The following is a 14,743-nucleotide window of genomic DNA, read 5'->3' as shown; positions in this document are numbered from 1 at the left end:
TCTCTACTGTTTTGTTTGCTAGTGCAACTAAACTCATACATTCATCATTTGTGTTAAACAATATTTTTGTTAAATAAGATTTATAAATTTATTATTGATAATCAATACTGATATTTGTTTGCTTGGATTCTTGTATATGAAATTTTGAGTTCTAGATCTCATAGTTCTAGATCTCATATAGAGTTGTTGGTGCTTGGAGCTATTTTAGAAAGAATTTGAAAATTTAATATTTGTCATTTTTTAACTAGCTAAATAATTTTATTGATCAAGAAAAAGGGACCACATATTATCACAAGGTGTGGTTATTAATATTGGTCTTTCTAAATTATTAAATATTAAATATTTTAAAATTATTATTGAATCATTAACTAAATTTTAATATTTAGATTTCAACTTTTTAAATATATATTTCAAAATGAAATTTTATATGTGATAGAGATTGAATTACTTCATCTAAACAAAAAATTTAAAATTTAGAAAAATTAAATTATTTCATTTAAACAAAATATTTATGAAACCAAGTAAGTTTAATTCATAGCAATTCAAATTTAAAGTATTTCAAATTTTCTATAAAAAATTGAAATTTTGTATCCAAACACAAGGTAAAACTTGTGGGAATACTTTAGAGTATCACTAGGAAACCTAAAATCCTACATTTGGTGATACCAAATAAATAAAAAATAATGTGATATTAATTATTAAATATATTTTTTTAAAATAAGTCTTTAAAATTTTAAATTATTTAATCTAAAATTTTAAATTAAACTACTCACTATTATTTTGGTTCTTAAACACATGTTAATATTATAATTTAAGTTATACTTTTTTTTTGAATTTAGGACTTATGGGATTGATGAATTACATTTTTTAAATATTTATTTAAAATTTTCTTAATTTTAGAAGCTAATGTTGCAATACTTTACGCTTTTTAGAAACTAAAATGGTGTTTAGAATATATTTTTTTAAAAAATGAACTTATTCAAAAAGGTAATTTATATCTGCAGAGTATATCTAACGCTTCTGTCATATATGTCAATTCTGTGGTAATTTTGTCTCCTCTCAACTAATGGTGTTTCCATTATTACTCTGCAATTTGAATAATGGGCTATTTTGTTCTCTTTCGCCTTGTATTTTGTACTCAAACATCAGTATAATCATGAATAAAAAAATCATCTCCCTAAACATTTTTAAATTGAGTTTTTTTTTTTATCGCTCCACTATGTCAAACAAATATAGTTTGAATCTTAAATCATACTACAAGGTAATCAGAATATTGTTTCTTAAATCTTAAAACGACATAACGGTTTAGAATATTAGAATAGTATATTCTTATGGGAACAATTCATAGGCTGACATAAGTGCCTGGGTAAAGGAAAAGAATTCGTTCACAATATAGTTTCTATTATGAAAAAGTGATATCGTTTGCTACTTGCTGATTTGCGAGTCAGCTAAAATAAAACAAGACAAACATTCATCAGTATAAAATTAAGGCATCAAATTTGGCATTTGTACAACTATTTACCATGCGTTAAATAGTTTTGACATCAAATCAGTAACTTGCTTTCATTTAATACACAACACAAGTCGCGAATGGTGATTTGATTTGTCCATCAAAATGATGAAAATTTAGAATTTATGAACATGATTAAGCTCCTGTAATTAATAATTAGATGATTGATGTCTGGTTGGCACAAGGACAATTTTCCAAATTCCAATAAAGCATAGAAAGACATCCCGTCCTTGACAACGAAATTCAAATTTTATGGAAGACCGTTGCAAAGAAATATGATCGGTCTTTTATGAACAATTTCCTTATTGTGTAGATGCTGCATCTTATTAACGGCGACAACTTTTGCATGTCCAACTAGTATGAATCTTTACTAGATTCCAAATGCTTTATGAGAAATGAGATGCACAATAAATGTTTACGTTACAACATTTTCATCACCCAGGGAAATGATAGAAATATTTGCTCACATTGCTACTACTACTCAGCACTCACAATTGATTAATTGAAGGAGCTAGTGTCTGAAGAAAAGATTAATGTGGGTGGTGGGTCCTAACCAAGAACACAATTACCGCTATGTTGGGTAATTGTGGAACCATATGCCTCAGATAGATTAACATGGGATTGGGATGAGACACTTGGGGGCTGACATGGGACGGGCCATTCAGGTTCAACCCACTGATATTATTTTTTGGGAATTCAATTGATCTATGACTATGATATTGGAGAATGAATATGTATGGTTTCTAAAAGCTTGAGATATTGACTATTCAGTTTATACCAATATAAATTATCTAATTTTGGTGAGGGAGCTTGGTGTTGAATTAAAAAAAAAAAACTTATTTTTTCTGTAAGGGAAAAAATATGTTATCCTTAATAGCATGTAGAAATGTAAATTTTCTGTCTTTCTGACCGAGTTTGCTCTTTTTCTTCTAATTGGATCAAAATATTAACAAAAGTTGCATTTTGCGCACATTCATTTATATATTTATTTATTTTTTTCTTTCTAAAGTCTTGTAACACATTTTTCGGTCATTTTTTTTTTCTAATTTCCCTTTTTTTTATTTGCTTCTCATTCCATCCGTATTTATTTTCAATTATATTTCCCTTAAATATAACTTTATCAAACCTACTGACAGGGTTTGCATGTATGGTAACATCGTTAAGTCAAACACATACAAAACCATTCAGGTGAATGTTTATAATTTAGTTTAATTTATATAACTCAGATTTTTCGTTTTGTGTGAGGTATATTGTTAGGTCAAAGGTCTCGTACACTGAGAAGATTGTTTGTGTCGATCAAATGGAGCGGCTCCTCTTGTTATTTTGAAGGGGCCCATGGACCCTGCCCCAACCCCAAGTTTGTTTAAAATTCAGATTTTGGTTTTTGCGTTTGTTTGACAAAAAGAAAAATAAATTGAACTCTTCAAACAATTGTTCTTTAACACCACTTTGTTCCTTGGAGAGGCCTAACCAGAAAGTCGAGTTTTGAACGAAAATATATAACTGTACACACATAATATTTTTCCAATAATAGGGCCCTACAATATTTGCAAGGATACAAAACTTATTTAAATTTTAATAAAATTATTTATTTGAATAGCTTACAAATGTAAAATGATATATTTATATAAATTTTATTTTTTATAAACAAAATATATTTTAAGGTATAATATATTTTTTATTAATTCAAAATTCTTATTAAAATTTTTAAAGATGAGATATTTTATTAAGAAATAAATAAATAGTATAATAATTAAAATGAATAATATTATATGGAAATTTTAAATTTTATAAACTATATTTTAAATTTTTATTTTGTAAAAAAGGTGTTTTTTTTTATCAAACTAACTATTAAATTTAAAGTTCTTAAAAATACATTAAGTATACAAAGTTTTGTTACATTTTGAAAATTAATTGATATGTTATTACATTACTTAATTTTAACATTCATACACTCTTTAAAAATATAAATACATATTTATTTATTTATTTATTTAGATGGGTTATACATATTTATCGTTAGATTACAAGAATGTGTAAATTATTTTAAAAATTATATATATGATGATTACTATAATATTACACAATTCAAGTGTTAAATTGATAAAAGAAATCATTTTTATAATGTGTTATTGAGATATAATTTTAAATAAAATTAACAAGAATTGATCTTATCTCAATTTTTATAAAATAATTAAACTTAAAATATAAAAAAAATTAAAAATTGAGGGGACCGACCTGTGCCCCCATGGATCCGTGCTATTATTCCTATTTCCTAATTGAAATCTTAAGCAAGCATGTGCCGTGGGACAAGTATATAGACGACGAACTCGTAAGAACAACTTGTGAAGAAACGAATGTTTGCGATGCCTTTGACAATTGACAAGCATAAGATTGTCTTGGTTGCTGAATTTTCTAAATCCTTTGCACTGGCTTGCAAATTTGCAATACTTTAGTCGTTGACATTCGATCACGATAACAACCAGAACAATTTATAGAACTACCTAACGTATACATCGAATTTGTTGTCGTTGTTGCTTGTGGGACAAAACAACAAACATGGAGCTCAAACTATAGTTTGAATTGAGTATTGGCACTTTTTACGTCTTTGCAATTTAGTAAACCTTCTAAATAACCTCCTACATCCCAACCATTTGCAATTTAGTAAATTTTAGCTCCATAATAACTTTTTTTTATTTGTCCATTTAGTAATCTGCATTTTTCATAACCCAATTTGCGTTTTTGATTTGAAGTCATGTACGTGTACTCTGGTATAAGCTGCATATGCATTCCACTAAATAAAAATCGTTTTTAGTTTTTAGGAACTATAAGGTGGATTAAATGATTAAGAAAAAAAGAAAAGTTTGTGTGTTTGATATCTTCTATTAACAAAAATTAACATTCTAATAGATCAATATTTTATAAATAAAAAAAAAATATTTTAATCTTGAAATTGAAACAACAGAACAAATTGTTCTTAAATTAATTAAATGGAAAAATCATTTTTGTTATTGAGACCATAAAAAAATTCAGGTGAATTATTCTCATAGATAAAAAAAAAATATTCTGAAATTCTAAATCATCAATCAATTTAATCTCTTTGATATTCAATAGTGTCATCTTACAATGTTAAACAGATAGAATTGAGACTTTAAGTGTTTGAATGACAATCAACTTGACACATACACGTAATTATCACACACTATAGAAATGATCAAAATATTAGTGTAGTAAATAAGTTGTGTGAAACAATCATATGATTAAATGCAGGGACCAACCTTTCTAACAAGACTAATGATAAGTTACTGGTGGCATTTACTCAATAGATAGATCGTAAAACTAGTGTAAAATGTACAGAGGAACAACAAAGATGTAGAGAATGAAAAAAGTAATTATTATTTCATACTTATGATGTGATAAATGTATCTAGTTGGTTGTTACTCGGATACTTGACAAGTCAATTCGGTATAGCTAACAACGGATGAACTAAATTGATTGATTATTTATAATTCTATGATTATTTTGTCATTTTTTTTAATTCTCGAATTGTTTGACCGATGATTAAAATTTGAGAAAGTGGATTGATTTATAGTTTATAATTTCTATATAAATTACTGAAGTTATCTTAAAATGTTTCGTTCAAAACTTACGTACGCTTTCAATTGTCATGTACATTTAACTTGTAAAACTTTTCCTTCTGTACCAAGAAAAGAAAAAAAACTTGTAAAACCATACCGATTCATCAGCAACTCGATGTTAGAGATTAGAAGACTAGAACTCAGACAAACACTCAAACCAAAAAAGAAAGCTTAAAAAAGGGTTGACCCGCGAAGGTTATGACAGTGAAGAACATACGTGCAGAGTGCTGGCATATTGTAACCACTATACAATTGAGCAACGTATTCAACTTCTTCAACACAAACTCAACAAAAAGAAAAGAAAAAGAAAATCTCTTTCAACACAAACTGACTTTATTATAGAGTGGCATTACCAATTAAGAGATATGTTTTAAAAAATTTAATTATATCCTCTCAGACCAATGGTAGGTGAGATTATCTTAATGCAACTAGATACATACATGCATGTAATGATTGAAGTTGCAATTAATTATATATGGTTGAACCTGGTATGAGGGCATAAGTTCCTTCTCATAGTCATCTTTCCTAAACGATTTTAATATTATAATATGTAATGCTCAACTGGTTTTGCTACATTGATATGACATGGAATGCCTATAAAAGGGAGCAAATGCATTGTAGCTAAGCATTGCACTCTCTAGTTAAGACAAGTGCTTAGAAGTAAGGAAAGGGTTTAATTAAACAATAAGCATGAAGATGAGATTTTTCCTTGTAGCTTGTTTGGCAATGTTCTGCATCCTAGAGGTTTGCCAAGGAGGCAACCTCAGAAAGCAATTCTACAAGAAAACCTGTCCTCAAGCCGAGCAGATGGTTAGAACAAAAATCCAGGAACATGTCTCTGGAAGGTCTGATTTGCCTGCCAAGTTGATTAGAATGCATTTTCATGACTGTTTTGTCAGGGTAAACATTCCTAATCCTTGCTCTTTATGAATACTAATTACACCATGCATCATTTCAAATTTAAATACAACAATGCTAATTTCCATGCAATGTGTTTTAGAGCTACATATAAATGATTCACGTGGCATTGTTGTAAACAACATTTCAGGGTTGTGATGGTTCGGTTTTGCTGGACTCCACTGCCACCAACACTGCAGAGAAGGATGCCATTCCCAATTTATCTTTGGCTGGCTTTGATGTCATAGATGAAATAAAAGAAGCATTGGAGGCAAAAATGTCTCGGAGCTGTATCTTGTGCTGATATATTAACATTGGCAGCTAGGGACGCTGTTGCCGTCAAAGTAAGCTAAAGCCTAAAGCTAACCATTATATATACTACAAAATTTGGGTATGTTTTCATGTAATCTTAGTTTATGCACGTAGCTGATTGATAATATTTGCAGTTTAATAAGCCAATGTGGGAAGTGCTTACCGGTAGAAGAGATGGCAGAGTATCCATAAGTGGTGAAACCTTAGCCAATCTGCCAGCACCTTTCTTCAATTTCACCCAGCTCAAACAAAGCTTTGCTAGTAAAGGGCTTACTGTGCATGACTTGGTTGTGTTATCAGGTACATTTAATATTTTATAAACTCAATGCTAAACATAAATAATTAATATTATAATAAGTACTAAGGACAAAATTTAGATGCAGTTTCTTATATACTTTAAGAACTATTTTAACATTAGAATTGGAATTTTATTTTAGTAATTCATACAATGAAAGTTTACATTAAATGTGTTAACTTGGGTTATTGAGATGAAACTTCAATTTTTAATTGCGCAATGTTGCTTAAAACATTTAGGGAACTACATCTATTTTTTTTTTTTCAAATACTAATTGTAATCAAGGGATCACCCAAATTATCACAATCAGATATTAAATTAAACTGACTAAATTAACCTATTGGCTGTTTGTGTGTGTGTGTAGGAGCACACGCAATTGGGATAGGTCATTGTAACTTATTCAGTAACAGGCTTTTCAACTTCACTGGAAAAGGTGATCAAGATCCTTCTTTGAATCCTACTTATGCCAACTTTTTGAAGACAAAATGCCAAGGTCTCAGTGACACCACCACAACAATAGAGATGGATCCTAACAGCTCAAACACCTTTGACCGTGACTATTATTCTATCCTTCGCCAGAACAAGGGTCTATTCCAATCAGATGCTGCCCTTTTAACAACTAAGATATCAAGAAACATTGTCAACGAATTGGTTAAACAAAACAAGGAGAAAGTGCTCTGTTGTCAACTCTTAATTAAGAGCTGTTTTCTGGTTTTAATTTGGTGTGTTTCTTTTGCTACATTTTTTTGTCACAATTTAATGTTGGTTGCAAAGCCGCTAAAGTTTGTTTTGAGATACCTTCAAATGGGAGTGAAAAATAAATGAAGGCTGTGTTAAATTAACGGTGTCACCTTTTCCTCATTGACTTAACATTCAATATATGTACTTAGTTGCCCCCATTTATATATATTATTTAATATTTTAATTATATCACTAATTAATATAGGAATTTTAACATTTCTTCACACCGTTCACAATACCTCTTGACGGTAAAGTTTATGAGATTAAACATTTTCAATTGATCCAGTAAGACTTGGTCTAATAGATATAATAACAAGCATAGATTTTGATATTATTTAAAAATTAGTATTTGAGCCTATTCAACCTCAAAAATTAATTCCTGATGTGATAATTTTTTCGACTTACATATTACTAGTTTACCTTATATTACTAAAATTCATGTAGTGTTCACGCCAATACTCGGAGTGCATGCACTATTTTTGCATCAGGGTTCACTTAATCTGTGTCATAGTGTTAAGAGGGGGTGGGGGAACCTTAAACAAAACCATGTAGATTAAAGGGTTCCTCTGATAAGGGTACTAATTTTGACTGAGTAATCATTTGGATCGGTGTTTCGTTGTTATTGTTCAGCTGCTTAGATGAAATAAAATCCTTAATTAGGATAAGCTGGCATGCTTAAAAAGAAAATATATTTTCCTGAAGGACGGGATCAGGAGCTTTCGTCTTTCTCCCTGTAGAGCATGCGAATGGAGGAGGAACAAACTAGGAAACAAGGAGAAAAAAACACAAAAAATAAAATTGGACTATTGATTTTTAAGCTATCTAACAATAATAATTTTATCACCCTTCTATTTTCACTCCTTTATTTCTTCCCCATTTCTTTCTTACCGAACAAGTTATAGTTATTGTTACTTTTTAAGTAATTACTAAATGACTATTTTTAATTATTAGAGAAAAGAGTTCAGAGGATCAAGGGTCATTACGGAGACAACTTAAAAATTATATTTTTATAACTTTTAAGATAATTTTAGAAAAGGTAATCAATTTATCATAAATAATAATTTTTGATTGAATTATAGTGTAAAATTATTTTAATCTATAATGCATAATTTTTTTCTCATTTTTAATACACATAGGTTATTATTTATTTCACATGTAACTTATATATTTTAGTGTGTTTTTCGATATTTCAATGATATTTTTATTACATTTTTGCTATACATTTAACCAACGTAGTATAATTATATATTACTTTATTTTGTTTGACTTTTATTTTTGCGGTCTAAATTATATGTATCTTTTAATGGAAGGTATTTTATTCAAGTCGAATAGGTTTATTATGGACGAAAAAAGTCTTTCTCATAATGTCTATATTGTAGTTGTATATATTAAACTCAAACTTGAGACTTTTTATTAAGCTAGCATAATTTTAGGTCAATTGATCTCTGCACTGGGTGAAAAAAACTCATCAATTTTTATTTTGATTATATATGTTAATGTCTCGAAAAAAAAAGCATGTTATGGGATAATTAATTGATGTCTTCAAAAAGGATAATTAATTAATTTATTGTATTTTTCCATGGTTCACTCATATTTTTATTATGCGTTTGTTATACATTTAACCAACGTGGTATAATTTATATTATTTTATTTTGATTGGCTTTTATCTTTTAGTCTAAATGATAAGTATTTTTTATTGAATTGAATCATATATGATTATTATGAATAATAAAATTATTCAGCCAAATATTTACACAATTATATATCTAAGATTTGGATCTGACACCTTGGATTAAAGTAGAATAATTTTATACTAATTAATTTATGTATTTGATGAAAAATATTTCCTTAACTTTCATTTTAATTATATAAGTTAATGTCTTACAAAAAAAATCATGTTATAGGATAATTAATTGATGCCTTCTTGACAATTGATTGATTGGTTGACATGTCTCTTTTTTATTTTTTTTGTATTATTTGTTTTTAAACAATTCACCTATTTAAAAATTATTTTCTTTTATTGACATTGTAATATTTTATTTTTAATGGTTATACATTAATAGTATAAAATGATTTTATCCTCTCATTCAATTATAAATAAGTAATAATTTTTTATTTAATTTTTAAGATAATTATTATAAAATAAACAAAATTATCATATAGGATAAGATATTAAATGATTGTATAAAATTATATTATAGTACACAATTTTTTTTTCTCTTAAAGATATTAATTTGGTTTGGATTAGTTGAATTTCGTAAACATGGCTAGAAGAAATTGATCCGATCTCATGGATTATAAAAAAATATCAATTTTCAGTTTTTTTATTGGCTTGGTAAAATGATAAAATGTGATAGAAAGGGGGCTATACGATAAAACAGAAGATGAGAAGAAGAAAAGATAATAAAAAGAGGATTAAAACAAAGATAAGATAGTTATTTATTTTCCTTTTAATAATATGATCATCAAATATGAAACGAAAAAAAAAAAAATATGAAATTCCCAGGATCCAAGGCGAAGATGAGAGGTATATAATGTGATCACATCAAACAGTGTTGGCATCCTTCTGGCGTCGACGGTGAAACTTGTTTTCCTTGCGCGAAGCTTTGGCATTCCCCCAATCGCTTCATCCTCATCTACTTAACCCTAACCCCACACTCTCACATACTACATATATAAAACCGCCGTCACGATGATGCTCAGAATTCGTAGCCGCGATGGCCTGGAGCGAGTGAGCGTCGAAAACCCCCTCGCCACAACAGTCTCGGACCTAAAACGGATTATCCAAACCCAATTGGGAATCCCGGTTCACAACCAAACCCTCTCCACCAACCAGAACCTCCTCTTGGCCAAATCCCTCGAAGATCTCCTCCGATTCACCGACATGTCCAACCTCGATGCGTCTCTCTCGTCTCTTAACCTCGGCCACGGCTCCATCGTCTTCTTGGCCTACGAGGGCGAGCGGCGCGTGGCGGGCCCCGCCTTCAACCCCGCCGGCTCCTTCGGCCGCAAGATGACCATGGACGACCTCATCGCCAAGCAGATGCGCGTCACGCGCCAGGAGAATCCACACTGCGAGCTCGTCTCCTTCGACCGCGACTGCGCCAACGCGTTCCAGCACTACGTCAACGACACTCTCGCCTTCGCCGTCAAGCGCGGGGGGTTCATGTACGGCACCGTTTCGGAGGTGGGAAAGGTCGAGGTGGACTTCATCTACGAGCCTCCGCAGCAGGGTTCGGAGGACAATCTCGTCTTTTTCAGGGACCCAGAAGAGGAGAAGTTTGTTGAAGCTATTGCGGTGGGGTTGGGGATGAGGAAGGTTGGGTTTATTTTCACGCAGACGATTACTCAGGATAAGAAGGATTACACTTTGTCGAATAGGGAGGTGCTTCAGGCTGTGGAGTACCATGCCGAGAGTGGGTTGAAGGAGTGGGCTACTGCGGTGGTTAAGCTTGAGGTGAATGAGGAAATGGGTGGTGCTGATGTGCATTTTGAAGCGTTTCAGATGAGTGATGTGTGTGTGAGGTTGTTTAAGGAAGGGTGGTTCGAGACGGAGATCAAGGAGGACGATGATCCCAAGTTGTCGAAGATGAAGAAGGATGTGGTTGTCGGGGTTAAGGATACTAGAGAGGTTGACAATGATTTCTTCTTGGTCGTCGTCAAAATCGCTGATCATCAGGTATGTTTGGTACATTGGTTTTACTCTTTCTTTTACTTCAGGTCAATGTGATTGTGATTGTCTCTTACCAACTATCATGTGCCCCTAAGCTGTTATTTAGTTCTGCCGCTGAGATACCAATATATATATATATAGCTGCAACTTAACTCTGCTTTAGGATTATGAGGGGTGTAAGGAACTCTTGTTTTAGGATAAGCATCAAAAGAGTTTGTCTTCATGAGGGGTATAAAGTTATAGAATGTTTAAATTGTGGTCACTGTTGCAATTATGATCCTTGATATTATGGCAAATTGCAGACAAGTGCGGTTGATGCTGGGACAATTGGGGTTGCAAAAACCGTGATTTTTTTTAAATTGGGGTGGCTGTTGGAGGGGGAATAGAGGGGAAGGGATTAATTCTCCATGGTTTTCTAGTTCCCCTTAGACTTTACGCCAGGACTAGAAATAAGTAGGCAATTGAATATTGATTTTTAGCCAATTTGAGATTAATGTTCGGTACAAAAAGTGGCTTACTCAGCTCTGTTGAGCCTAGTTTTTTTTTTTTTTTTATGGATGAATCAGTTGGATTGTGTGTAAGTTATAAATTTCTGTATCAGCATAAGTTGGTTCCATGGGTTTGAGGATGTGCCTCATCAGATTGGTATTTGGTTTCAGTGGATGCTAGTAAAATTGGAGAACACTGAGTCATAGTAATTTTTTTCTCTTCCATATATCAAGTTTAATAATTTAACGGAGCATGGTTTCAATGGTGATTTATAATTAGATATGATTTAATTGCTGGGCTTTCATTCTTTTAAATTTTCTACTGTTGTGCGTATGGGCTTAATATGTGCACAAGAAGTTTTGACAGATTTACAGAACATCATAGATTTCAGCTTGTCACAGTAATCAATGGATGATCCCTGTCGTTTGACAAAAAAAATTGATCAATAGGAACTAGTTTCTTGCAAAATAACGTTTCTTTATTCATGCCAATGAATGCCATATAATTGATGAAGTCTCTAACCTCTTTGGGGAATCAAAAAATGTTTTCTCGTTTATAATTCTTCTCTGAGCAGGATTTGTTTTGAGGGTAGATATTTTGGTTTAAGGAGTCTTCTACCTATTGTTTCTTAAAGTCTTCCTATGAGAACTTATGAGAAGAAAAAGGAAGTTTAATATGTTCAAATGGGCAATCATAGTTAGATAACAAGTGAATTTTTTCATCCCAAAAACTTGGGAATTGCTACTTGTCATGAAAGTATTACCAATATTTGAATCACAAAATGCTACTTATTCTATTGTTCTTGAAAGCTGCAGTAAATTTAGAAACCTTTCATGAATGTTTGCTGTATGACATAGGTGCTAGTTTTGTTTTATGCAACTCTGCTGCTGCTTATTTTCTCTCTCAAGGTTTATTATGTGAATTATTCATACCATGAAACTGGTTTGTTCTGCCTTGCTGTTTATCAGCGTATTGTTTTGGTTTAGTAGGATATTGAGACAAAAAATAAATAAAATTCCTGATTTTTTCTTATCTTCCCGTGAGACAAGTTGGTTATAGCAATCAAAGTTTTTAAAATGAACCCCCTGAAGGCATTGATTCATGGTTCAACATAGTTAAACTATGTAGTAGGATCAAACTGGTAATAATTATATATGTAAGAAAATCAAGGTAGGTAAAATTTTGAATGAGCTGTTAAGGATCATATTATATGTGTCTTATAAGTTAGAAATTAATAATAGTTGAATAATAACACTCCATGTGTTGATCTTATAAATGAGCCTTTATTTATTTATTTTAAAAAAATAGAATTAAAATATTTTCTTAAGAAACTAGGTTTCTACCACTGGTTCTTACCTAATTTTGGCATGTTCTTTGCTCTATCTGTTTCCATAGTTGTCCAAACTGATGACCTGATCAGTTCCCATTCCCACTTCAACCAGTTGAACTGGTCAATATGGTCTTCAACTTAGCTTGGCAATAGAACTGCACCACTAGACTTAGCTTTAACTTCATAATGAAACTGCAAGTTAGGCCTGCACTTTAGCGTGGAGCAATTCTTCAACAGAATACCATTCAAATATTGTAAGTCATTCAATGTCTCGTTGAGGAACAACAAGAGGTTCCTTTTTCTTCAAGTGCCAAGTGATGGCAAACTGTTTGTTATCAGAACCAGATGAGGAAACCAAAAATTCAGTGTTTCTTTGTCACCTTGAATTGGGCTTAACTCCTTGGTTCTGCAGATTTTTTATGAAGTTGAGGCTATGTTTGATGGTGCGGTTCTTATTGCCCCAAACTTAATTAAGTTTCGTTATGCAGATGTCAACACTCAATAATTTTTTAATCTTATTTTTCTTTTTTGTATAACCGTGACTTGAACCAAGTATGTGTGTAATATAATGTCAGCACTCAACAGTTATAAAAATGATTTTTGTCTTCCAAAATGCAGGGTCCTGAGCTACTAATTCCATCTGTTATAGAGTTTGTAAATTATAATTGTCGGAACTTAATAGTGTATTGTGGCCAAAATGCAGGGTCCTCTTTCATCATCATTTCCCATTGAGAACCGGAACACTCAAGTGACTATGAAGGCTTTGAAGAATCATCTGGAACGGTCAAAAAATCTTCCATTTGTGAAGCGAATTTCTGATTTTCATCTTCTTCTCGTATTAGCAAGGGTTTTAGACCTGAATGCTGATGTTCCTGCATTGACGGAATGTGTGCAGACACAGACTTCTGTTCCAGAAGGTTATCAGATCCTTATTGAGTCTATGGCAAGCACTGCTTGATGCTGTATGCAGTTGTTCTGGACTCATGGTGACACGAGAATTATGCACTTTACGTTCAGGTCCTTTGCAGCAACATGGTGCATATTGCCCCATAGCACTCAAGGAATGTTTCGTATGTTGGTAATTTGTACATTGCTTCTTTATTGCTGCGGAAAATCTCGGATCTGTCATTTTACTGAAAATGAGCTGATGTGGTTTACATGTTTTAATGTTTAAATTAATTAGAGATAGCTCCTTCTAATAGTTACTATTTTAAGTGCGATACTGCTACAAAAATTATAGAATGAAGACAATGTTTAAAATGTGTGCTCAAGGCTACTGGAATGTCTTTCTCGGGCATTGTGAGCGTGGAGTCCAATGTCGAACTTGGCTATGAATATTAAATTAATACTATACTACATCAAAGTTTCTAGGAGTGCCACCCCTTGATATTCCGGAAGGGTTTATGAAATATCAAGGGGTGCTTCTTGATGGGGTGCAGGAACAAACACCCTTAAGTTTAGCATAATTGAAGTTTAGCATCTGTTTGCACTAGTTACGAGTTTTTGGTTTTCAAATTGAAACAAAGTGTGTTTGGCAAAAATAAAACTGAATTAGTTTTTAACTTCATTTCAAAATATTTTAAGATTCAATTTCAAAATTAAGAAAAAAAAGGATTTGGAAATTTGATTTAGTTTTTTTAAAAAAATGTTCTTCCTACATTACAATGTTGTCACCACTAGCATGGGTACTTTCATAACCATCGTGATGGTTATAGCCACACCATCACATGCATTTTATTGTCAATTGTCACTTACATTGTTGTTGCTATCAATATTATCATACCACCACCATTGCATCTCACATCATAAGTAATATCATCACCATCATTATTATTATTACTGTTGTCAGTATTATCAT

At 31.5% G+C, this 14,743-nt stretch overlaps 1 protein-coding gene and 1 pseudogene across 1 annotated transcript; both read left to right on the top strand.

Annotated features, from left to right (window-relative positions):
* Positions 1–5,781: 5,781 nt before the first annotated feature.
* Positions 5,782–7,495, top strand: LOC102661865 (peroxidase 39-like; annotated as a pseudogene).
* Positions 7,496–9,865: 2,370 nt separating this feature from the next.
* LOC100779549 (NPL4-like protein 1) lies at positions 9,866–14,145 on the top strand. The gene is made up of 2 exons (XM_003554443.5): positions 9,866–11,072; positions 13,589–14,145. Exons 1-2 carry the CDS (start codon positions 10,086–10,088, stop codon positions 13,841–13,843), a joined length of 1,242 nt encoding a protein of 413 aa, XP_003554491.1. The 5' UTR covers positions 9,866–10,085; the 3' UTR covers positions 13,844–14,145.
* The last annotated feature ends 598 nt before the right edge of the window (positions 14,146–14,743 follow it).

This window comes from Glycine max, chromosome 19, assembly GCF_000004515.6.
Source record: "Glycine max cultivar Williams 82 chromosome 19, Glycine_max_v4.0, whole genome shotgun sequence".
NCBI classification, from domain to species: Eukaryota; Viridiplantae; Streptophyta; class Magnoliopsida; order Fabales; family Fabaceae; genus Glycine; species Glycine max.
This window is presented reverse-complemented; position numbering and strand designations above follow the sequence as displayed.

Bases quoted from the DNA above. Each gene is read 5' to 3' on its own strand.
- LOC100779549 (XM_003554443.5), top strand. From the start codon at position 10,086: ATGATGCTCAGAATTCGTAGCCGCGATGGCCTGGAGCGAGTGAGCGTC. The intron at 11,073-13,588 runs GTATGTTTGGTA...GCCAAAATGCAG, and splicing joins TCAAAATCGCTGATCATCAG to GGTCCTCTTTCATCATCATT.